The 23801-nt window shown below is 43.3% G+C and overlaps 2 protein-coding genes across 6 annotated transcripts; both read left to right on the top strand.

Annotated features, from left to right (window-relative positions):
* Positions 1 to 765: 765 nt before the first annotated feature.
* LOC142784705 (uncharacterized) lies at positions 766 to 22246 on the top strand. 5 transcript variants are annotated; one of them, XM_075883206.1, is made up of 8 exons: positions 766 to 1048; positions 1143 to 1403; positions 1868 to 2116; positions 15509 to 15595; positions 20471 to 20643; positions 21187 to 21290; positions 21775 to 21875; positions 21952 to 22246. In XM_075883206.1, exons 5-8 carry the CDS (start codon positions 20558 to 20560, stop codon positions 22036 to 22038), a joined length of 378 nt encoding a protein of 125 aa, XP_075739321.1. In that variant the 5' UTR covers positions 766 to 1048; positions 1143 to 1403; positions 1868 to 2116; positions 15509 to 15595; positions 20471 to 20557; the 3' UTR covers positions 22039 to 22246. The 5 variants fall into 4 exon arrangements, 2 of the variants coding, with proteins under 2 accessions (XP_075739321.1, XP_075739322.1); XR_012888736.1 differs by having other exon boundaries at positions 1143 to 2116; XR_012888737.1 differs by lacking the exon at positions 21187 to 21290 and having other exon boundaries at positions 1143 to 2116.
* Positions 6035 to 7858, top strand: LOC142784706 (uncharacterized; the record flags this gene model as incomplete). Its single annotated transcript, XM_075883208.1, has 1 exon — positions 6035 to 7858. A coding segment is annotated over one exon (990 nt), but the record flags the coding sequence as incomplete, so codon positions are not given.
* Positions 22247 to 23801: the final 1555 nt, after the last annotated feature.

The following is a 23801-nucleotide window of genomic DNA, read 5'->3' as shown; positions in this document are numbered from 1 at the left end:
GGCAGGAAACTCGTGAAAACTTACTTTACTTTGTTTGCCTTGTTCCGATTTGCAATATGGCACGCAGCAATACACCATACTTACATTTGAGGTGTCAGCTCATCTAAAAAAAAAAAACTGCACGCGGCCACTATTAGAGCTGACTACTGCAGCTATCTGCCGTCTGCAAGTTTCTGCACACGACCTACTGTGTTTCTGCGTATCTTCTGCAATTTGTGTATGCGTATCGTCTGGAACCATCGTGATTCAGTGTGAACAATGAATGCCTAACAATAGTTTTTTTATCTCGTTGGACTACGTTTTCATTCAAGAAATATTTTCATAATAAATTTTCCTTCATTTGTAGAAAAGTTCCCGTCTGCTTGCCACTGTGACCCTTTGTGTGCTTTTTTTACGGTTCTATTTCTGCTTCAAACGTCCACACGAATGCAGCCAACTCTGACGAGGAATCATATCACTTTATTTGCCATATTTTACACATTCATACACAATTCATGCACAATAAGAACGATTTGCACTGCCACAGCGATGGCTGAAGCAGACGACAGCGAACAGGTGCTGCCTAGCGCCACGCCGCTCGTAGGTGACGGCCCTAGCGGCAGAAGGTATGAACTAGAACGTGGGCGCTGGAAGAGGTGCTCTCTGGGCAGGTCAGGAGTGTAGTAGGTCATGGCTCAGACCATGCTGCATAGCACTCTTGCTCCATCGCTGTACTATACATGGCTTGCACTGACGTCACGGTGAGGAACCCTGGGATACCATTCGGCCACTCCGGTGCAGTGGTGCGGTCTGCCGTAGCGATCGTGCGTCCGCTGCCAGCGCGTCGCAATGGTGATCTGTGCAATTGTGGGATGCTCAAACCGTACTTGTTGGTCCAAATCAACAAACAAAAACTTCTTCCGCCTTCCGAAGGTAATCGAGCATCAGGGCGACCGCACGAAAGAGTTATGTGTGAAACGACGTAGTCTGTGGCTGGCGCGGATAAACCGCGCCGATCTCAACATCAAGAGGACTGGCATACGTGTTTGTGGCGCACACTTTGTAAAAGGTAAGCCATCGGCGTGTGCGCGATAATTATTTATCTGAGAGACTTGGAAGCAGTACGGAGAATCTCGTTTTTAAACATGCCCTTGCGTCCGTAGGCAGACCGTCACAGCTGTGGGAAGAGGCGGACCCCGACTGGGCCCCGACGCTGTTACTCGGCTACAGCGCGAAACCGGGAGATACCGAACGCCACGCTCGCGCGAAAAGACGACGGAACCAGGCCCGTGCAGCTGACGCCGAGCGTAGAGCCGAGGCAATGGAAACAACAGGGACGACGCATCCGGACGCAGCTGCCGTTTCTTCGTCGTTGCCGGCGCCAGCGGAAGAAGGAGTCGGGGTAGAGAACAGTGACGAAACAGGTGAGCGTCCACAGGTAAAAATGTGCGCTTGTTGGTTCGAACTGTGAAACATGGTTAAGTAGCGCGATAAAGACGGGACAAAATTAGATAACACAGGACTAGCGCTAGTCCTGCGTGTTCTCTACTTTCGTCGTCGTGGTTTGAAACCGGGTGTGCCAAAAGGGGAGCGAGTTTTTTTTTTTACGGCGGATTACTTCAGATCTTAAATCTCCGCATGCTTATTTGCCAGTTCCGTCGCCCATAACTCCTCTCCGCATCTCAAGTGAATTTTTCGGAATGCTTGATAATCCATGCAACTTAATTTTGTTCCAGGGATGGCAGTCCAGACAGACCTCACAATGAGTGACATTGAAGCCATGAAGATGGAGTGCTTATCCCTAAATGAGCGCCTCTATGCTGCGCGAAATGGGCACGGCGGCAACGCATGGGCGATGTGCTCAAACAACTTTCTTCTGTTTCAACAGGTGATTCTCATCTGCGCTTCCTTCCATGGGAACGCATGGAGCATGCGCCTGGGTGATCCGGCTGCTGTGGTTGATTCTGCCAAATTGGAACTTCACCCGTTTATCATCGACATGCTCGACATCAGGAACCAAGGTGGAACAGCGCCGTGGCAAGACCGTATAAAGCAAGCACCCTCGCTGGCAACATCCAGTGGGCACGGCGGCAACGCTTGGGCGATGTGCTCAAACAACTTTCTTCTGTTTCAACAGGTTAGTTCATACCCGTCTTATAAGAGCGACAATCGCTTTCTCGTAGTGCTGCCGTGCCCACGGGTGGTGTATTCTGCTTTTTCATCACTATGTTTGCTGTTGTCGGGTGACCCTGGACCCGATATAAAAGTACTTGTACAAGGGTTGTGTGATGGCCAAAAGGCAATTCAGGCCAACCTAAGCGGCCTTAGCGACAGACGTAAGGCCCTGGAAGACACTGTACAGCTTTGTAGGGACCAAACGGCAAGTCTTGCTGAACTAAAAGACACAACTGAGAGGTTGAATTCAGCTTTGTAAAAGCAACAGGAAAGACTTGTTGCTTTAGAGGACAGAATGTGGCGAAACAATCTCAAGGTGTTTGGTATACCGGAGACTGAAAATGAAACTTCAGAAGAACTTGAAAAAAAGGTAGTTGTAGAAGTATTGAAGAAAAAGCTCGGTGTTAACGTGAAAACGATAGAGCGGATGCACAGAGTCGGAAAGCCACATCCAACAAATCCACAGAAGAGCCCTTAAGGCCTCGGCCAGTAATACTGAAGCTTTATGATTATAAGGAAAACGAAAAGGTTTTCAATAGCTGCGGAAAACTAAAAGGGAGTGGTATTTCGGTTAGCGACGACTATTTAAAAGAGACACTGAATAAGCGCAAGCTGCTCTGGAAGTCTGTGTTGAAAGAAAAAAAAGAAGGCTCGCGCGTGCGCTTGAACCGAGACATGCTTACTGTAGATAACAACGTCTACGTACGGGATTATTCTAAAAATAGCCGTGTCAGGATCCGGCAGTTGCCGAAAACCAAAGGTGCGCTGCCAAAGGATACACCAAGAGATAGTGGCCAGTGAAATACCTTCATCCAGGATGCAGATTTTCGACTTATAAACCTTAATGCTTGAAGTCTCGTGAATAAAGTCGGTGATTTAGAACATGTGCTCGCTAGTGATGACCCTCACAGGTTATTGTTACTAAAACGTGGCTGCGACCAGAAATACAAGATTACGAGTTATTTCCTCCACGTTTTAAGATAATACGTAATGATAGAGAAAATGGAGGAGTTGCAACCATAATAAAGGAAAATATTGAATTTGTAACCATGAATGGTATCCCTAATCACGAGAGCGCTCGGTGCCTAGTAAAATTAGGAACCAATTTAGTCGTAATAGGAGCAATCTATAGATCCCCTAACACATCAATTGAATACTTAGAGGCGATTCAGCACTATGTAGAAAAACAGAAGACTCGAAACCAGCGGTTAATAATTGCCGGTGATTTTAACTTGCCTGGGGTTGATTGGAAATCACTTACCATAGAGTGACGGGAACGAGCTGACTGTGAAGTGCTGCTTGACATTGCTTTCGCTAACGATTTAACGCAGTTAGTACAGGAAGGCACTCGCAAAACGGGAACAGCGCAGGCTATATTAGATCTAGTATTTCTTGAGGGACGGTTTGGAGATTATCAGGTAGCAGTAGAAAATGGCATATCGGACCATCAACTAGTATGTGTACAAATTAAAGCCTACGTTCCTGCATCAAATGGTAAAGAATGTATTGCGCATATCCCCAATTTTTATAAAGCTGATGACACGAGCATCATTGACTACTTATCGTTTAATCTAGACAGTCTGAGCCCTGATGATGACGTCAATTCTTTGTGGACAAGATTCAAAACCATTATCTTTCACTGTGTAAATTCATTCGTACCATTAAGAAAAAAAGAGAAAGAATAGGCATAATCCCTGCATAACGCGAGAGATAGTTCGTCTGAAGCGAAAAATAGGACGGCAAAGGAAAGTCAAAATCATGAAAAGATATCAAACTTATCTTCACAGTTGCGTACAACGCTGAGGCAAGAAAAACAGAAATATTACGAGGAAACACTTACAAACTTCATGGTGTCTTCCCCCCAAAAGTTTTGGCGTCATTTGTCACAAACCCCTCAAAGCCAATACAGCATTGTTGTTGACGACAAAATCATGACCGACTGTTCGAAAATTGCGTCTTACCATAATAAGTTCTTCCAGTCTGTCTTTTCAAATGATTCCGAATGTAGTGCTTCAACTACAGCAACATCATTCTCTCATATGTCTGACATGCCAGAAGAACGCATTAGCTATGAAGGAATACTATCGCTCCTGCTAAACATTAAAGAACATAAATCTGTTGGTCCGGATGGGGTTCCAAATGCTTTCTTGCGTAGATACGCTGAATGGGTTACCCGATACTTGGAAATAATCTTTAATGCCTCCTTGCAACAAAAACGGGTCCCAGCCGACTGGCTTGTAGCAAAAGTGGTCCCGGTACACAAAACCGGAGACAAGCAGAATATCGAAAATTGCCGGCCAATCTCCTTAACCTGCGTCTGATGCAAACTCCTCGAACATGTTATATCCAAAGCTATATATCAGTACCTAGAAAATACAAAACTACTACATCCTAACCAACACGGCTTCCGACAAAAGCTATCAACCGTAACGCAGCTTCTTAAGACCATCCAAGACTTTTCAAAAGCAATAGATAACGAAAGACAGGTTGATGCAATATGCCTTGATTTCGCAAAAGCCTTCGATAGGGTTCCTCATAACGAATTAATTAAGAAATTGAAGCAGATTGGCATAAATAACAATGTAGTAGTATGGGTCAGGTCATATCTGACATGTAGGACGCAGTATGTGGACATAAACGGCTACAAGTCTGATCGTTTACACGTAACATCTGGAGTCCCTCAAGGGTCCGTACTCGGACCGGTGTTATTTCTCGTTTATATTAACGATATTTGTTCCGACATGAATCAAAATATTACTGTCTGACTGTTCGCCGATGATTGTTTACTTTATCGAGAAATATGTAATCATAGTGATCAGAAAATACTCAGCGATGCCTTGGCATCTATCGAGAAATGGTGCGAAACATGGAAAATGCAAATAAATAAAGAAAAAAACGGTTGTTTTGCGAGTTACAAACAAAGTAAAGCACGTCAAAAATTTCGAGTATCAACTAAGTTCCACTGCGTTAGCTACTGTTAAGAAATGTAAATACTTAGGAGTAACAATATCTGAAGACCTGAACTCGACCCAACATATCAGTAATATTTGCTGTACTGCTGAAAAGAAGTTATGGTTCTTACGTCGCAAATTAAAACTGGCTCCAGCTCCCGTAAAGTTAACAGCGTACTTAACAATAGTAAGGCCTACACTGGAATACGCAAGCATCATATGGGACCCTTATCAAAAAGGATTAATTAAAAACATCGAGCGGGTACAAAGAAGGGCGGCTAGATTTATTCTTTCAAAATATTCTCGTAAAGATTCTGTAACACAGATGCTGCAAGAATTAAATTTACAACCCCTCGTGGACCGCCGTCGCATAGCCAGACTTAAATTCTTGTTCCTGCTTTCCCAAAATACATTTAACTTTGATGCAGAGCAGTACCTAATTCCCCGTCAAGTGCGGAGCCTACGAAGTGACCACCTCAGAAAATATCTAGTTCCTCAATGTCGTGTGAACACATATGCATACTCTTTTTTCCCTAGAACAATAAAAGACTGTAATGTATTACCCGATGCTATACGTGATTCTCAAACTGCAGAACATTTTGAGAACATTGTTACGAAATATTTTCTAAGTGAATCTTCGTAAACGGTGATTGCTGTTTTTGGTGTGTGTGCCTGTCATCTTTTGACTATGAATCTATTTGCTGTAACTTGTCTCATGTACGTCGTAGGATGTAATATTGGGAAGTGTATTTTGTGATGTATGTGATGTAGCATGTAAGTCGTAGAACGTAGTATAGTGATGTATTCCTTTTGTATCGGCTATGCATTTCTTTTTTACGCATGACATGACGGATTTTATGTCAGTTTTTTATCCCACCCCTGTAACGGCCCAATCGGCCAACAGTACCTGGAAATAAAAATAAAAATAAGAAAATGAAAACAAGCTGCTGGAGCTGACTGAAGATGCCCTGAAATATAGTGACCCCAAAGTTGTCTACTACACCGGCATGGCAAGTTTTCAGATCCTTTACGCATTGTTCGACGTTGTAGCGGGGTTTGTGTCGCATAACGCCAACAACAGCTTGCTGAAGTTTCAAGAGTTCCTCCTTTTCTTGATGAAGTTAAAGCTACATTTGCACATCACTGACCTTGCTTTTAGATTTAACGTGTCAGAGGCCACAGTGTCGCGCATATTCGACAAATGGCTGCATGCTGCCTACTGCCGCCTTAAATCTCAAATATTTTGGCTGCCTAGAAGTGTTTTGCAACGCACAATGCCTCAAGCCTTCTACGATTCTTCTGGGGAAAATGTTGCAGTCATCATTGACTGTTTTGAGATAAAAATAGAAAGGCCTTCATCGTACTTGCCCCAAAGTAAGACATGGTCTCAACACAAAGGCAGCAATACGGCAAAGTATTTGATTGGCATTGCACCTCAACATATTTTTAACTTCATCTCTGAAGGTTGGGGAGGGCGTGCTAGCGATAGACACATAACAGAGCACTGCGGTCTTTTGGACAACTTACTTTCAGGTGACGTAGTTCTTGCAGACCACGGGTTCAATGTGTCTGAAAGTGTGGGTTTCTACTGCGCAAGACTTCACGTGCCAGCGTTCACCAAGGGCAAGAAGCAACTGTCGGCAGCAGACGTGCTAAGCACCAGGAAACTAGCTAATGTCAGGATTCATGTCGAGAGGGTGATCGGGCTGATCAGAAATAAGTATGTAATTCTGAAGGCCACGCTGCCCATCGACTATGCGGTTTGCCGACCTGGAGATAATTTGACTCCACTTGACAAAATTGTTACCGTTTGCTGTGCCCTGTCTAATCTGTGCCCTTCAATAGTAGCATCACTAAAACAGTCTGCTAATTGCGCAAGTGCTTTACGTTTACGGATGACAATATATCGTCAGCTGTGATTGGAAACATTCTTTTTAAGCGAAAACGCTCTTGTGTATGGGAATTCGGGGCATGTTAAAGATCCCTAGGTGGTCAAAATTAATCCATAGATCTCCACTATGGTGTGCCTCGCCTGTGTAGCGTCGGCTTGTTAAACCTCATAATCAATGGAAACTGGAATTTCTACAGTGCCACTGTGGTTACACTCGAATTCTTGAGTTCTGTTTCTGCTGTTTGTTTTGTTCGAAATGTGTACAGTAGCACTCCCGGCAGAATGATCTTTTGCCAGCCAAGGACTGGCAAGATGACCATTTACCTTTTTGTTTGGATCTTATGCGCTGCTGTGTTTCAAGTGTACCATATTTTGTGTGTCGTGCGTTACATTTACAACTCTTTTGATTTGCAAATTTGTGCAACTACCCTTGCCACTGCACGTGATGCGACTTCTTGAGATTTATTACTTTGATGTTGTTTGTAGGTTGGCAGTAATACGATTGTGCAATGCAGTTTCAACACATTTTTGTATTCTGATGCTACGTGTGTTCAAAGTTGTCTGGCTGTCACGTGCAGAGTGTTCGTTTTGAAAGAAACATGGCACTGAGGGCTTAATAAAGAGGTCAGTGGTATGAATGTGTGTCCGCAACAGCTCATCGTTGGTATTAGCCCACCGCATCCATTCAGTTACTCTTGAGCGACAATTGTCGCTGTCGCTCCATGTGGTCCTTTATTTTAAGACTGCAAGCTCATTTTACATTCCTGTCACAAGAAACATTTGCGTGCTCTTTTAGCAAATTTCATCAATATAGTCTGTTGCTTCACACTGGCAGGCGGTGAAATAAACTGTGGAAGCCTGACATTAGTCCTTGTCTTATTTGCACTCGGGACAAAACCACTTCTCTTTTGGTGCCCGTTTCAGTGCGACACAAGAGAAATGAAACCACTTGTAGCTGCACGCCTCGTTGCAAGCTACCATCTTGCCTGTGTCCGGTCCACGACAGACGCAGTACTCTACTGTGTCTGCAGGCTGTTCTTCACGACTTCTGTCTTGCCTCGTGTAGTATCGGCTGAGCAACTCGGGCAGAATGACGTTCCGGAAAAACTGTCTGCGTAAGAAAAAATGTTTGTGCAAAACTGATCATTGCGTCTCACTCTCTCAATGTGCAGCACATTTGGTCCCCACACCACAAAGTCGCAAAAGTCAACATGGCACACTGTCATCTGAGTCTGAATTTGGTAGTAGTACGCATGATTGTCCAAAAGCTGAAGTTTTCCGTCCGTGTAACTCGGACACGAAATGCTGGTGGTGATATCTTGAGCATCTGTCAGCAAAAATGGGCACTTAATTTCCACAACACCCCTCCCGCAGCAGCTGCACGAGGTGATGGCATCCGGTGTTGCGCCGATGAACGGGTTAGCAGCACTCAGGTGGAGTCCAGGCTTGTGGCACTCAAAGTTCTGGTGCTTTGTAGCTTCTTTGGCTTTGTAAGCCTCGAAAGCATCTCGCTCATGTTCTAAGCCCCACCTGACGGCAGGAACTCTGAGGGAATTTTTTTCAGGGTAGCAAATCGATTTTACCAGCGATAAGCTAGCACTCTGCACACTCGTGTGGCACACACTTTTCATCACTGATGCTGTCACTTTGACAGCACGGTAAAGGAACCAGTCTTTTGAGTTACTTTGTTGCCTTGTTGCAGCCTCAACTGTCTTCACTGTGTCGTCCCTGATGGAAAAAGTGGCAAGAAAGTCGTCAGCCTTCTTCAAAAGCGTGTCGAGGTTGTCTTCCAAGTTCTCTTCGAGATACAGCTTTCACAAGTGGGCAGGCTGTGTTTTTACAGGCTCCTGAAAGCTTTCGCAATACTCTGGAAGCACAGAAAATACTGCCGGTGTGACACCTGGGCTCTGAAATGCTCTGTACAAGTTACCAAGCTCCTCTTGGGTTGCTGGTAGGATGTCCATTCGATTTTTTGATTCGTGCACTCCTGAACTGCTGCTGTTAATGACGTCGTCCAGTTTTCGCTTCTTCCCTCTCGACGAAGTGGAGTCGATGTGCTTTAGCCTCTTGAACTGCACCTTCTCCACGTACGCTGGAAGCCAGATGTTCGTTTTTGAGGTGCAGCTTGTAGCGTTTTTCATCTTTACACCTGTTTCAACTGCATACAGGCAGGCTCCAACATGAGAACAGGCCTCACCTGCTCCCGCCATCAGGTGCAATGAGCAGTGAGCACGACCCCGCTTTTCTGGCACAAAATCCACACATGCAGAGGCTGGTCCCGCAACCTTTACGAATTGTTCACCTGCAAGAGAAAAAAAAAAGGCAATGCACAAGTGTTTCTTGCCCACATCTCTGCGCGAGCGCTCGTCACAGTTGATCGCGTCTCAAAACGTAACCACCCGCTGTGGTGGCTCAGTGGCTAAGGCGTTGTGCTGCTGAGCATGAGGTCACGGGTTTGATTCCCGGCCGCGGCGGCCGCTTTTCTGATGGAGGCGAAAAGCAAAAATGCCCGTGCGTACGAGATTTCGGCGCACGATAGAGATCCCCAGTTGGTCAAAATTAAACCAGAGCCCTCCACTTTGGCGCGCCTCATCGCCTGCGTTGCGGCCGCACGTTAAAACCCTACAATCAATCGATCAATCAATCAAAATGTAACCGGAAACAGCTAAGAGTTCTTCTAGCGCGACCGTTTCTATTTCGAGCATTCCGTGCAAGATTTTCGAACCGTCGAAATAGAAAAAAGATCCTGGTCGCTTACTTCTCCGAGCAGAAGCACTTTATCGTCTTGTAGCTGTTTCGCCGAGAGGGACTTGACCCACCCGCTTGTGAAGTAATTATGTGCTTTGGTAGCCTTGAAAGCCTTCATCTCTTCTAGTGTCAGGAAGTTGGCAGAAAAGACGAGGTAGTTGAAAATGTCGCCGTAACTTATCTCCGGAAACAAGTCCACATCGCCGGCCGTGTCCGTGCCCGGTCGCAGCATGAAGGGGTCCTCGTTGTCGCACAGTCGCACTTTTTCCGCATACCGCACGCGTGCAGGCCCCGTAAAGTCTGAGCGGTAGGTCGCGTTTAAAAGTATTTTGCTCGCTATCAGCGGCATGCCGCAGAAAAAGCGCGAAAAGCAATTGCTAGCTCAGCAGCAAACGCGTGCACTCCCCGAACTGCTCACGTGGCAATGCCGGCACCACTGCGCCGACTGCACCAGTGTGGCTACCGCCGCGCGAGTGCTCGAGCGTGACGTCCCGTGCAAGCTATCTACGCTGACAATTACCCCATTACGTGTATGTATAGCGCCGCTGCAGACGCGACGAGGGATGATGTCCCTCTTATGGCATTCGCAGATCGGTGAAAGGCACGCAGTCACCGCTGCACGCACAAGCGCAGCACGGCTCTTGTACAGCCACGGCCACGTCTGTGTGGAGCACGCGAGGAGTCGGTTTTTGCTCTGCAGAGTGACACCTCGAGGCAGTTTCGGGCTCTCAAGTGCTGTATCAGAAGCATGTGCGGCCTAGCTGTCAGGCTGGCCACATCCGAGCCCGAAACTGTCTCGAGGTTTCGCCCCGCGGAGAAAAAACAGGCTTCTCGCGCACTTTACACAGACATTGCCGCGACTGCACGTGCGCGTGAAACTGCTTTTTCGCGGCCAATGTAGCTAACGCTACAATATGAAATCAGCTGTTAGAATCGCGAAAAGAGGTACAAAATGTCAGCCCAAGTGTTTTGTTAGTTTTTTCTAAATTTATTAAGCTCTGGTTTTCCCACGTTAAAATCAATAAAGTCATTTTATCAGTCTATCACACCTCACTAAATGTACACTCAGGTACTTAGACAAGGGTTTACGTAATTATTCAGTAGCTCTTCTCGAAGTTAGCCAAAACATATATATTAAACTGCATATTATATCTCTATATTTTTCATCTATATAGGAGGATGTTTGTTACCTTGAAGATTAGTTAATAACCTATTTGCAATATGGAAAATGAGACTCGTATGTGCGTATAGGGGTAATTTTTTTGCGCATTGTTCCTGCTCTAATCATGTCTTATCCGGCGGCTCTTCTATAATGTTTACAGGTTGAAAAGTCTTCGGTTGTTTTCTACACGCAAGCATTACTACACTATTCTAGGCTACAAGTCTTCTTTGCTGCTGAATCTTTAACGACTACAAGAAGTTAACCGTCGTTTTCTTTAATGTTCGCCACACCTACACAGATATATCAGCCACTGATCTAATCCATAAAGTTGTTTCCACAAATTTTAATACCTTGTCCTTCGAAAATGGGGGTAGCCGTACTAGCATTTGGTACGATAAATGTCCAACAGTGCGACAACATTAGGAATCAACGTATTTACACATGTTGTGTGTTTTCTATGAAGAGCGCGATAAAAACTATTTATCTCACTTCTTATTACATGCAGATTGTGCCATACTATATCAACACCTTTTTAATGGAAGTGCCTGGATTTCCCGGCCTATTTCTCGCTGGTATCGCGAGTGCCGCAACGAGGTACCACATATAATACATGCCGTTCATTCGCAGAAACATGCCCTCTATTGCTACTCTTATTTCATTAACCCTTCCTGGGATGTCATACATCCTCATTAGTATGCAGACACCCCTCCCCTTCATTCGGTCCTCTTTTTCATTTCACTTATTCTTCTTTGGTTTGATGCTGGCAGCTGCATGAAAATCGTGACCCTGTAATATCGCATTAAGTGCATGGTACGCTGTTTTACAACATTGGCATCAAACGAAATTTATAAGAAGCTGTTAAATATCGCACGTGTAAACTAAAGCTGTTTTTCAATCATTCATGTTTCGGAACTGTGTTCGAAATCCCGACAACGTCCACAGCTGAATTCGTAGAAGCCCAGAGATTGTAGCGCTATCTCAGTGCGGAATGGAGAAACAAAATATCGCCCTTCCTGCGTGCGCTGGCATTGTCGTGAGCATTTATTGTTCATGTTACTGTCAATGGATGACAAGGCAATCAGCGAGCCCCGTGATTTTAGCCAACGGCGAGAAGGTACACATACATACATACATACACACATACATACATGCATACATACATACATACATACATACATACATACATACATACATACATACATGGGAAGTTCCGCAAATCATATAATTGAAATAGAAAGCCTGTTCTTAAAGAGTAGCCAAAATGTAATTTATTCCTTTTTCTGCTAGCATGAACAAAGCAAATCTCTTTCAACATATATGTTTCTTGATAAACTCAAGATTTCAAAATATAAAGCTTGCAATTAATCAGACAAAAATCAACACTTTTCTTGGTAGTGCAAATTAGCGCTATGCAAATGTAGCGTTTTAAGTACCCAACATGATTTCATTATGAGGCCCACTTTTGGGGGTGACAAAGATGTTTGTTGTTACTTGAGCTCGCTGTTTTAGAACCAAACAAGACACTTCTGTAAAAAAAAACCACACCACAATATTTACGATAGTTTGATATGTTAGGTAAATAAGGCAGGAACGAGCACAAAAGCAACCGGCCTAAACGGCTGCTTAGTCATACGCAAGCAGTAAACTTGTTACAATAGGCTTACCCTAAAACACGCAGTTTATTGATAGATATGTGGGGTCTAATGTTCCAAAACCATCATTTGATTATGAAAGAGGCCGTACTGGAGGGCTGCGGAAATTTTGACCATCCGGTGTTGTTTAACGTGCACCCAAATCTGAGCACACGGCCTAGGGAATTTGGCCTTCATCAAAACTGCAGCCTCTGCAGCCGGGATTCCATCCCACAACCTGTGGGTCGCCAGCCGAGTACCTCAGCCACAAAACCACTGCGGCGAGGACAACACGGAATCCACGAAAAACAAGAGAGACTTATGCCAGAGAAATTAAATATAGTTATAGAAACACCACTACATGATAGCTTTCTTTGCGTCTCTCAAATGTTTTCCACTAACTTATTCGCATCTCGTTATGACATGTTACACCCATAATACAATATACTTTTTGGAAAGACGGTGCAGTTAGGACTTTTTTTTCACTGCCTTTTAAATTTTCTTTTTGACCTTCGTAAAACGCAAGGAGCATTGGGCTATTACTGAATAAAAAAAAGATGTCTACAATGTCCTACAAATTACACTCGTATGAACTTTCCTTATTATCCTCGTCAAGCTATCTCAATGTCAACGAATCGTTTTATATCTGGTTGGAATGGGGCCATATTACAGAAAGTGGGTGCCGTGGAAGGCGGGGGAGCTCATTAAACTTAGGGTCGTTTACTCGACCAAATACGCGACTTTCTTTTCTCGCATAGTATTTGTATCGTTGTTTCTGTTTTGAATTTGATAATCAGAAGTGATATGCTCTAGCGGTATTGCGTGTCTGATTTATCGAATTCATTACCGTCATATTAGACATAACATTAGTTTTCAGTGCACGTTACACCTGCGAATAATTTAAGGTTTAATAATATTGAACGTATTAACACAGTTGCCACTTGGCTGAAAACTGTGTTTTTTGCATTTTTCTTTCTGCCTGCTCACTCCATCTGAAGTACCCTATCATCAACAATCAACTCTCAAACTGCTATTCTGTACGTCGACATCATTTTCCGTCGTTACAAAAGTGCTGAGAATGACGTGCTATGGATTACGCGTGGAACAGGTACGCTAAACAGTATCAGTCACCACTTTCACCTCATTCAGTATAATATGGAGAGCAAAACAGCACAGCGTCTTTTAATTGTGCTAGTAGGTGCATGAATATTGTGGTATACTATATTTCAAAATAAGACACAGTGAGCATTGAGCACGCAGCTGAGATACAGTCCTAAAACCTTTATTTTCATTGTGCTGTACATTCCCCTATTTTCCTAGCATGTGCGAGAAAATAGTGTCGCGCAGATAAATGCATGCAAATGACTATATATCCCCCAATTTTTCATGATAAAAAAAGGAAAGGACTCGTTTTGCTGACATAGGTGGTTCTTAAAACACCATACTCGATCAAAGAGGTCAGAAAACATCAGATATAGCTATTAGGTTCTTTAGCATGTATTTTAGGGCATTTGTTAATGCATCGTGATCTGTTGTATTTTATGAGATGTGACTTCATTATTGCACGAATACCAGCCTCTCACCATGAGCACCTATACATTTCAGTTATGTCTATAGAATTTTCGCTAGATATATATCCATCTATTCCGTAGCGCCCTCTTCTAATCAGCAACTTTTTTCTAAGCTCACTTCTCTGTTCAGTACAGCAGGAACATGCCTAAGCACCCCTGAAAATGTTCTGTGGTTTTTATTAAAGATATTTTTTTCACTCAATACTTTTACATGAAGTGTTCGAAGAAACAAAACGCTTTCTAAAATAAGTGAACCAGCGGCAAGCATTAAAATACGAGCACGCTATAATAACATATATATATATATATGACAAAACTTTAAACGGCTACACGATAAAAGAAAATGTCACTTCGCTGTCTTATTCGTGCTTCGTTCATTTCAAATAACAGATCTAACAATATAAAAATAAATACATTCATAAAATGCAACCGTTAGGTTTTCAGTATTATAAAGAGGCAAAATACTAAAATTACAACTAGTCGTAGCGCAATTCAAAGTGCCTTTTAATAAAAAAATGATGCATTCTAATATTTTGAAGGAAATTTTGGCGATATATATTCTGTGTAAATAAACGAAAATCAATGTAAGGTGCCAGTAAGTAAACTTTATACTACTATGTTTACTTAAAATTGACGAAGATGCGGACTGTTTTATCTTGTCTCAGCTTTAAGTTTGGGCATAGTAATGACACTCTACAGCCCGCTGTGCGCTCGCATGGGTTCTGTGACGAGGGTAAGTGTATGGATATCTTTACATACAAAAAAGACTACAAAACGTATTTTATAAGCGCGGTCTTCATAAGAAAGACATCCTATTGTTATGACTATTAAGAAACTATATGATCATACTTCTGAACATATCTGAAAACTATTCGATTGAAATATTTTTTCTTAGCTGCATGCCTGTAGGAGTTTGCTTGTGGATGTTTGTCACGTACGCTTAAGAACGTACAGTACAATCATGAGGGAACTAGAAGGGGTTGTGAGGCAGAATAAACATCAATACATCAGCGAAGAGAAGAGAGTAGTAGAGAAGAAAAAGCAGGGAGGTTGACTAGTTTAGGACAACCTCTTTGCTACCCTTCACACCGGAACAGGAAGGGAAAACCGAAAGGTGGGCTGAAAAGATATGGAAAGACCGAGCACATACATATATTACAGAGCACATACAGTCACAGTAGGTCACTCTTGGTTGGTACAAGAACGTAGCTGCAGGGGATAACTGGTAGCAGCAAGTTACAACGCGGTTGATACATATAAGAATTATGATCGGCTCTGCTGAAATTTTGCGTATTTTATTTTTCACTTATTTCGATTGCCTAGCTAATATTAGCAAACAACGTCTCACTGGTGTTCACTTCTTTTATATTGAGTTTATAAATGTTTCGCTGTTGTTTCAGGCGTTCCTGATGGTTTACAATGGTATCACAGCACCATTTGTGGGATTATGTCTTCTGGCTGTTTTACGTCCATTTGTTCATTCGAAGGTATGTATTGCGGTTTGGTGGTTGTCTCCGTTCATCAGCCAAAACAACTAGAATGAGGCGCCGTCATTGAGCCCATGTTGAGAGAAAGAATGGTGATTTCGCAATGGCTTTAATACTCGACTTAATATTCTAGCTACGACCAGCTAGAATAATACACCCTTGAGGCACTAGACAGATATAGTTTACCGTTAGCACGATAGCGGAGGTTAATGAAATAGCGTTACCTTGCAGCAAACGTTAGCTGTGGGCAATGCCTTATACTTTAGCAGGATAGCGTTTACGTAATTTACGTGCCGCAGCTGGGACGGTGACACCACCTATTGGATAGTGAGTAAGTTAAAGAACAGCGAAAACGACAAGAAAACGAGAATGTTTGCCTATGCCACCGCACGAAGCACTGTTACAATCAGTTTATTTTAGTAAGAATAAAAGTGAATAAATATGAACCATGTACCAAACGCGAAAACATTTGTGTTGCTGATTTCTTTACACCGATCTTGAAGTTAGACCGAGAAACGTTCCAAATCGGAAGCTATCTCAAAAGCTACACAAACTTATCCGTAATGCTCGTTCATCGAAGCTAACTGAAGACAAGCGAAGTCATTTTAAACAGTTCTTTGCTGCGAACAAAGTGAATCTTTCAACAACTACGCCAAAATTACTTCGACGCAGGCGTCCGAGAGCGCCGCCACGTTGTACGTACTTTACATACACCTGTGCTGCCACGGTAACGTTTTATCAGAAAAATAGCAAGCGTACGGTAAGCGGTACGGGTAACGTATGTACTTCCGCACGCAAACTTCAATCCCGCTATCACGGTACGCCCGGTAAGCCCGGTATACTATAACTGTCTATTGCCCTCATTCCACCTTGCAATAGCAAAGATGCCTGTGCGTATGGCGTGCTCATGAACGCTGCGGTGAAGCCACTCTGAACATACCGACTGCGCCATATTCTGGTTGAACAGATACCGTCCGTGCTTCTCATCTCAACTCACTCCAGCAGAGCAAAGGAGCATTCGCTTCCATAAGAGGAGCATCTCGACTATTCCCTATTACAGTTTCTCTTTCTCAGCCATGACATAGAAACACACACTCCAAAATGGCAAAAAAAGCAGATGCAGGAAGCTTTCATTATTACACTATAGCATTGTTGGCTAAACACTGCGCGCATAATGCAAATATTGTAGGCGTAACCGCCGCTGACCACAGATTGTTGTCGGGCCATTTTTATTCATAATCGTCCATCTTGTCACAAATGAATAAGACTTCGCGACAGTCAATAAAAGTGCAGGTTTCAATCAGCAATAAAAGAAAAAGAAGGTAGATAGACTTAGCTATTAAGGTCCTCTCCGTACGTTTCGTTTTAAAGGGCCACTCACCACCCCGTGTTTAAAGATGAGGTGATTTTCTCCTCTCCTTCATACACACTATGGATACTCCTCACCCCTCAGTTCTTGAATGCACGTGAGCAATAGCAGAACTAAGCGCTAGAGCCTCTCATGATTTCGCACTTCTTGGCTGCACGCTGTTATCGCCGCTTGCACAGTTGTTAACACAAAAACCGTTTAATCGGCTGATTGTACACAACATCCATCCAGTAAAAAGAAGAACGGATGGGCGGCTGCATGGCAAAGCAGTGCAGGAGACAAATCACATGGCATATTTCGCGTATATCAACTAATCGAGAGCGTATACACCATAGATGTCAAGAGAACTACTGTGTCACAGTAGCGCGCCAAAAAGGACAATAAATATCAGAAAAGAATAGTGTGCTCTCTTTTGTATTTTAGGTGCCTGGTGAGTGGCCCTTTAAGTCTGCGTTTTCAGCACTGCTTCGAGGATCCATGTGCTCTATAGTGAAACACTACCAACAATGCTTTGTAGCTTTTCTCGGCTTCAAAATTTGTTGACTGAACTGGAAATCAAGCAAATCGATGCATTCTTTGTTAGTTTATTTCTTACAGGTCACGTATGCCTCCACGGTGATGAACGCGTCGTTCTTACTGTGTATGCTGTATTAAGCGTATTTTTGATGCATAGAAGAGGGAGTACATCGAAGCACCCTGATTCGCTCTCACAGGAGGAAAAACAGAAAATATGCATATGATGCACATGTGAAAAAGATAAAAATATGTATACACCACCACCGCTTTCGCGACCTCATGTGACTAAGAAATGCTCCGCTTTTAACAAACACACACAGGAAAAGAGCGGGAAGAACTGTCAGAAGTTGACAAATGCAATGCGCTGCTGAAAGACAAAGGACGTATGAAAATAAAGCGCAGCAATCAATACTAGCTTGAACTAACTGCCACAGTTGTTATTAAATGTGAAGCGTTTGTTGGCTAACTTCGGTGACTTTGAGCTTATCTATCTATCTATCCATCCCCCTACAGTTTTCAGCTCTCCTGGCCATTTAGATAACAGTATCGATACAGAAAATGGTATTGCATACCATGATTGTATGACAAGCATCAGTGATAATTCATAACATGAAAATCATTATATGTGTGTCATGAATGTCATAATTTATATTTCATGGTCTTGCTGCTCTTGCGGTGGTTTTGTTCACATCACATGTTGTAAAACTGGTGTGGTATGACCTGACTGCATGGGGAACACAAGAACCGACCCTAACATGAAAATCATATGTGTCATGTAACTACATGACTACATTCCACACACACGATGCGCTCGCGTCCGTTTTGCTAGTTTCGTATATGCCAAATTTGGTAATACGGGACGTGAATGGATGACGAAGGTATATGACCAGGGCAAACACGATAATCATGACATGCGTGCCATGTAGCAGTATCCCTACACGCCTCACTCATGATGCGCTGGCGGCCGTTTTGCTAACTTCACTTATGCCGAATTTGGTATTACGCCACGTGAATGAATGACATAGGTATGTACATAGACGTGTGCAAATATGATAATCATGAGATTCAAGTCATGCAAAACATGACTACATGCCACACACAAGGCGCCTATGCTCTTCGACGTGACCATGCACGCGTGCGCGCCGGTGTTCGTTTCTTCGGGTCACGCCGGCGATGCCACGCGACGCGCCGATCTGCCTGCCATATATTCACAAGTGAGCGCCGCGCTGCGTTGCTGTGATGCATGCGCCCTTGAGTGCGCCTGGCGTCCCTCCGTCACGAAGAAAGGCAGACATGGGAATGTCTGGGAAACGCCGCCGGCGCGAAATGCAGCAGGTTGCATTTCGTGCCAGTTGCCGCCGGGCCACGCCGATGGCACTGATCGTGCCGGTCGCTCCTGGCGTGATACTATAGAGTGCTCAGCTTTCGCTAGTGTGGCGTCGCTGCGCCCAGCCTGCGCCCGCAGCAACGTTACGTCGGAGTGTATTGGGCCCTTCGCTAGCTTCGGATATAACCAATTTGGTATTACGGGACGTGAATGAACAATAAATATATGTGACTGGTGCATACATGATAATCATGCGATGCGTGTTATGTAACAACATGACTACATGCCACGCTCATGATGCGTTCGCGGCCGTTTTGCTAGCTCCACATATACCAAATTTGGTATAGCGGGGCATGAACAGACGACGAATGTAAATGAAACGTCCAAACGTGATAATCATGGTATGCGTGTCATGTCAAAAATGACTACACACTGTAACGATGATGTGCTTGTGGCTGTCTCACTAGTTCTCCATATACCAAATTTAATTTTACATGACGTGAACGGACGGCGATTGTAAATGACACGTCCGAACTTGATAATCATCATATGCGTGTCATGTAAAACGTGACTACATGCTACGCTCATAGCACGCTCGCTGCAGTTACCTTATTTCAACACATAACAAATTTGGTAATACGTGACAAGAATAGACGACGAAGTTAAATGACACGTACAAACATGATACTTATGGCATCTGTGTCATGTAAAACTTGACTACATACTGCGTTTATAGCACGCTCGTGGCCTTTTCGTGAGCTCTTTATATGTATCAAGTGACGTAATAGATGACGAAAGAAAATGGAACGGCCAAACATATTAATCATAACATGGAAGTCATGTACGGCATAATTTACCTCCACCTCTTAACGTTTCGCTAACTTTAAAGCGGTATATCAATCTTCCTGATTGATGCTTCGCATATCACCGATTCCCACTGTACGTGGGATCTGCCATTTTTTTACGTGTGTTTCAGATGCACGCTGGCAGTGGGGACTCAGCATAAGGAACTTACTCATGCTATGATTTTTCAAGCTTGGAGCTCACTTGTTTCGCATACGCAAGCACTGATGCGAGTGAAGTAGAACTCGTGCGGCCCATACCTTCATCGCAAACGTTTAGGTGACACCACTTGAAGCACAAGCCTTCTTCCTCCACCCTCCTGCCGAGCCAATGAGCATGAGTGACCAATAGGGCAAAGTACACGTCGTACGCGCAAAGCACGTTTCTCATTGTCCTGCGAAAACCGAACATAGTGGCATACTTTGCACCACGCCCTTCGCGCCATCTGATGGGTGAACACGCTGAAGCTCATCCGGGTCCTTCACACTGTCAGCGGTAAATGAGGTACACCATATAAATATGCTAGAGATAATAATATGGAGGACATACAATACATGACTAAGCTGTCTAACGCCGAGTGAGTTCTTGAAGATTGTTGACAGTGACAGAAACGACCTGCTGAAACTATTCATATAAGTGATATCACTATGAATTACTTGGAGAATGCAATTCTTCAATGTTACGTAATAGTAAGACATATAAAACCATGCTACGCGTTTTGCTAGATACCATAGCTGCATGTTTTATACCAGGTAGTTGACTCATTTTGGATATTTGCTTTTAAGCATTATTTTTAAGCACCAAAATATATATGGCGCAGGGAGCTGGGGTGGCAACACTTTCGATGATTCTCTACCAACTCTGACACATCACTACAATTATTCAAAGTGGACGAAGACCTCCCCGAATGGAAGTGTCACTTGACAGCTGCCCTGGGAATCAAAGTAGCATTGCTTCTGCAGTAAATAATACGTTCGTCCTCACACCAAATCCGTAAGTTAGCCCAAATCTTACCAATGCATTCATGCTAGAATCGCTTAGTCTGATCATTGAGCACACGCGGTATTTCTTACCGCATAAAATAACGGCTTAATAATGCCAATATTTTTGTATAACTAAAACAAGATGCATATATCTTGCCGACCAGTAATGCCAAGACACCAAATAGATCAACTCAAAATGCCTTTTCTTTGAAAATTGAATGGCTTAGTGCGTTTTCAGCCAATATTCTGGAAATTATTATGAGCCCAGAAGATGGCTAATTGGATTGTCATTGTGCAGTAAGTGCCCTTGACATAATACTACTACATTTTATGCTCATTCAAATACGGATGTGGTATATATTTGTAAGCACCGAAAAAAAAAATTTAGAACTACACAGTTTCTTTTAGATGCGAGTTTTGCTTGTACACGATTCTTCGAGATCGAGCTTATTGCCACTATAATTATACGATCATATCTGCACGTGCACTTGTGCTCCTGTGTGCACGAGCACCTAAGAGTTAGAGTTCGGTTTCTTTTTTTTTCTTTATGCAGCCGTGAAAAACCGTTCATTCTCTTCCATCTGTCTTACCTGTGGGCCAGTTTTTTCGCCATATTTGCCACACTAATAATTGGCGTTGCCGTGAGTGCTGCCACAGGTAATACAAATATTCACATGTAACTATCACCTTTTCTTGTAAGCAACTGGTTGTACTTATGTGCTGATTCTTGTCACTTCCTAAAACGTATACCTACATGTACTTTAGGCAGAAAACCATGACATTCGGCAGGCTTATGCTCAATAAATTCCGCGCATTTCTTTGCGACTGTGAAACCTTACCACAAAGACAATGCAGTGGTGTTACATGATGTTCTTTTATGTAGCTGCCAAAGTAGCAATACGTAAAATACCTCGAGGATATTGCATTATGAGGTTTGATAAAAATCGAAGGCTATATTGAAGTGTTTTGTAAGAAAAAAATAAAAGACTCCATGTGCTAACAAGCTTAGGGTTGTACTTTTTGAAAAGATGCATACGGTTGTGATGTTTTTGTGGCCCAAGAGCTCGCAATTCAGTACGTGAGTAAACTCAATATCTTGTTCGACATGTTTCTGAACCTTACACTGCCATATGTGTTTTAGGTGAAGTGAAGAAGGAAAAATGGCAGCGCAATCTCTGTCACGACTCGGCATTCAATTTCTGGAGAAGCATCCTTCCTGCTCGTCATGAGATAAATCTGCCGGTTAGTATCATTTTCGGGCTCCGTGCTACTCATTTTACAAACCGCATTCATGTCTTATGCGCAACTTCTTTTACAGGCCTGGAATGCTTACTTGGCTGATGTCGATCACCACGAGAAGGAGCTTATAGGAGAAACACTGCTGACACAAACGACGAAGTTTTAGTGTACCCACTGCATGCTTTATGGCTGTTCGCGGGCGCTATATTGGTTAGCAACCATACATATCCTTAGAATTTATGTAATGGTATATTTGTTCCCTCAAACTCTGAGTACTTGCAGTTACACAGCCGGTTGCCAGTTATAGTTAGGCCAACTATACACAAAGATGCCTTTCACCTCAAGTACAATATAATAAATACAAGCTGAGTACATGTGTGGCTAAGTATAATTTACGAAATCTCGCAGGCCTCGCTGTGATGTACGGAGATTGGCAGATAATTGTCTGCGTTATAAAAGAAACAACGCCGTTCATGCACTCGGTGATTTTCTGCGATGGCAGAACTAACAGCCGGCCGCGTCATGGCGACAGTGTGGAGTGGGTGCCCATAGATGCATAAATGTTCACATTCACCTATGAGCAGAAAACGCAGCAGAGTTCATAGTTTGTGGTACAAGCACTGCAGATTTGCTGGCATCCGCCTCTGTGTTGGACAATAAGATTGCGATATCAAACAACGAAGGTGTAAACCACAGAGATGTTCACCTATGGCGTTTTAAATATATGTAAGTTCTAACTATACATCAAGATTATTCTTGATTGAGCAGGTATATCACCTAATTATCCACTCTTACGTCTAAGCATAAATATTCACTTTGGTCTCAGCGAGCCCTTGCACCATCACCCTAACTGTAGCTTAACAACATATACTGATATTCTACATCCCCCAACGCGAAATTTCGAATCGACCAAGGCTTCAACGGCTTTGTGGCACCCATTTCTAGACTCACAGCTGGCTATACTCACAAAAACACATAAGAAGATTCCGATTATAACGAAAGCTCAAATGAAAACGCTTATAAACACCAACCGAACGCTGGAGTCAAGTTTCTCAGCACAGAGCATGCTCAACTGCTGATCCGAAGGTAGCGGGGCCGATTCCGACCGAGACGTACACAATTTGATGTGGTCCCAATGACAAAGGCTCACGTACGCTGCGATGCCTATGCACCCTAAAGGCCACTAGGTGTCATTATTTTTCAAAGTCCTTCTCTTCAGCGTTTCTCTTAATTTTATCGTGAGTTTTAGGCCGTAAATACTTACATAATAATATTATTATCAGAGAAGATTCTTATCGTTATTATATGGAAACCAAAATAAGGAAATGTTTTCAGAGAAGCTACACTGACCTTGTCAATTATACTGCTTTTGTTTGTGCATTACTGCACAGTTCTTAGCTCTTGATGATCATTAGTGCACTTCAAAGCGTTTCACTGTCAGCACTTTTGATGTTTCTCTACGCAGTTTGCGAATGCATCTTAATTATACAAGCTGCTTTCATTGTGCTGCGCAAGAGTTGTCAAAACGTATGACTTGTGAAGCTATAGAAAAACATGCTTTATTTCTTTAGTCGTGATATGTTGTATTGTTTATTAGACGATATTGAAGTTTATCAATGCAACTTCAAAATTAGTATATGGCTCCTTTTATTTAATGTCGATTATTCACATATAACTCGTGTCGACGAGGATGAGCTAAAGGAGCAGTTTTCGCTCTTGTAATATCACATAAAAAGTCACAGCTCTCGCCAACTCCAGTTGAAAATATACACCAAATGCGACTAGTGTCTTTGTGGATAACTCGGCCACTTACTCGCCGTATAACTCTCCTACAATGAAATACGCCGGGTTTCTCCAACACGCACCTGTATTCGATTGACCCAAACTTGCAACTTCGTTTGCCATCCGGGCTGCCACGATGCGCTGAAA

Source organism: Rhipicephalus microplus, unplaced genomic scaffold (assembly GCF_043290135.1).
Source record: "Rhipicephalus microplus isolate Deutch F79 unplaced genomic scaffold, USDA_Rmic scaffold_15, whole genome shotgun sequence".
Taxonomy (NCBI): domain Eukaryota; kingdom Metazoa; phylum Arthropoda; class Arachnida; order Ixodida; family Ixodidae; genus Rhipicephalus; species Rhipicephalus microplus.
Note: the sequence above shows the minus strand (reverse complement) of the source record. Positions and strands in the feature narration are given on the sequence as shown.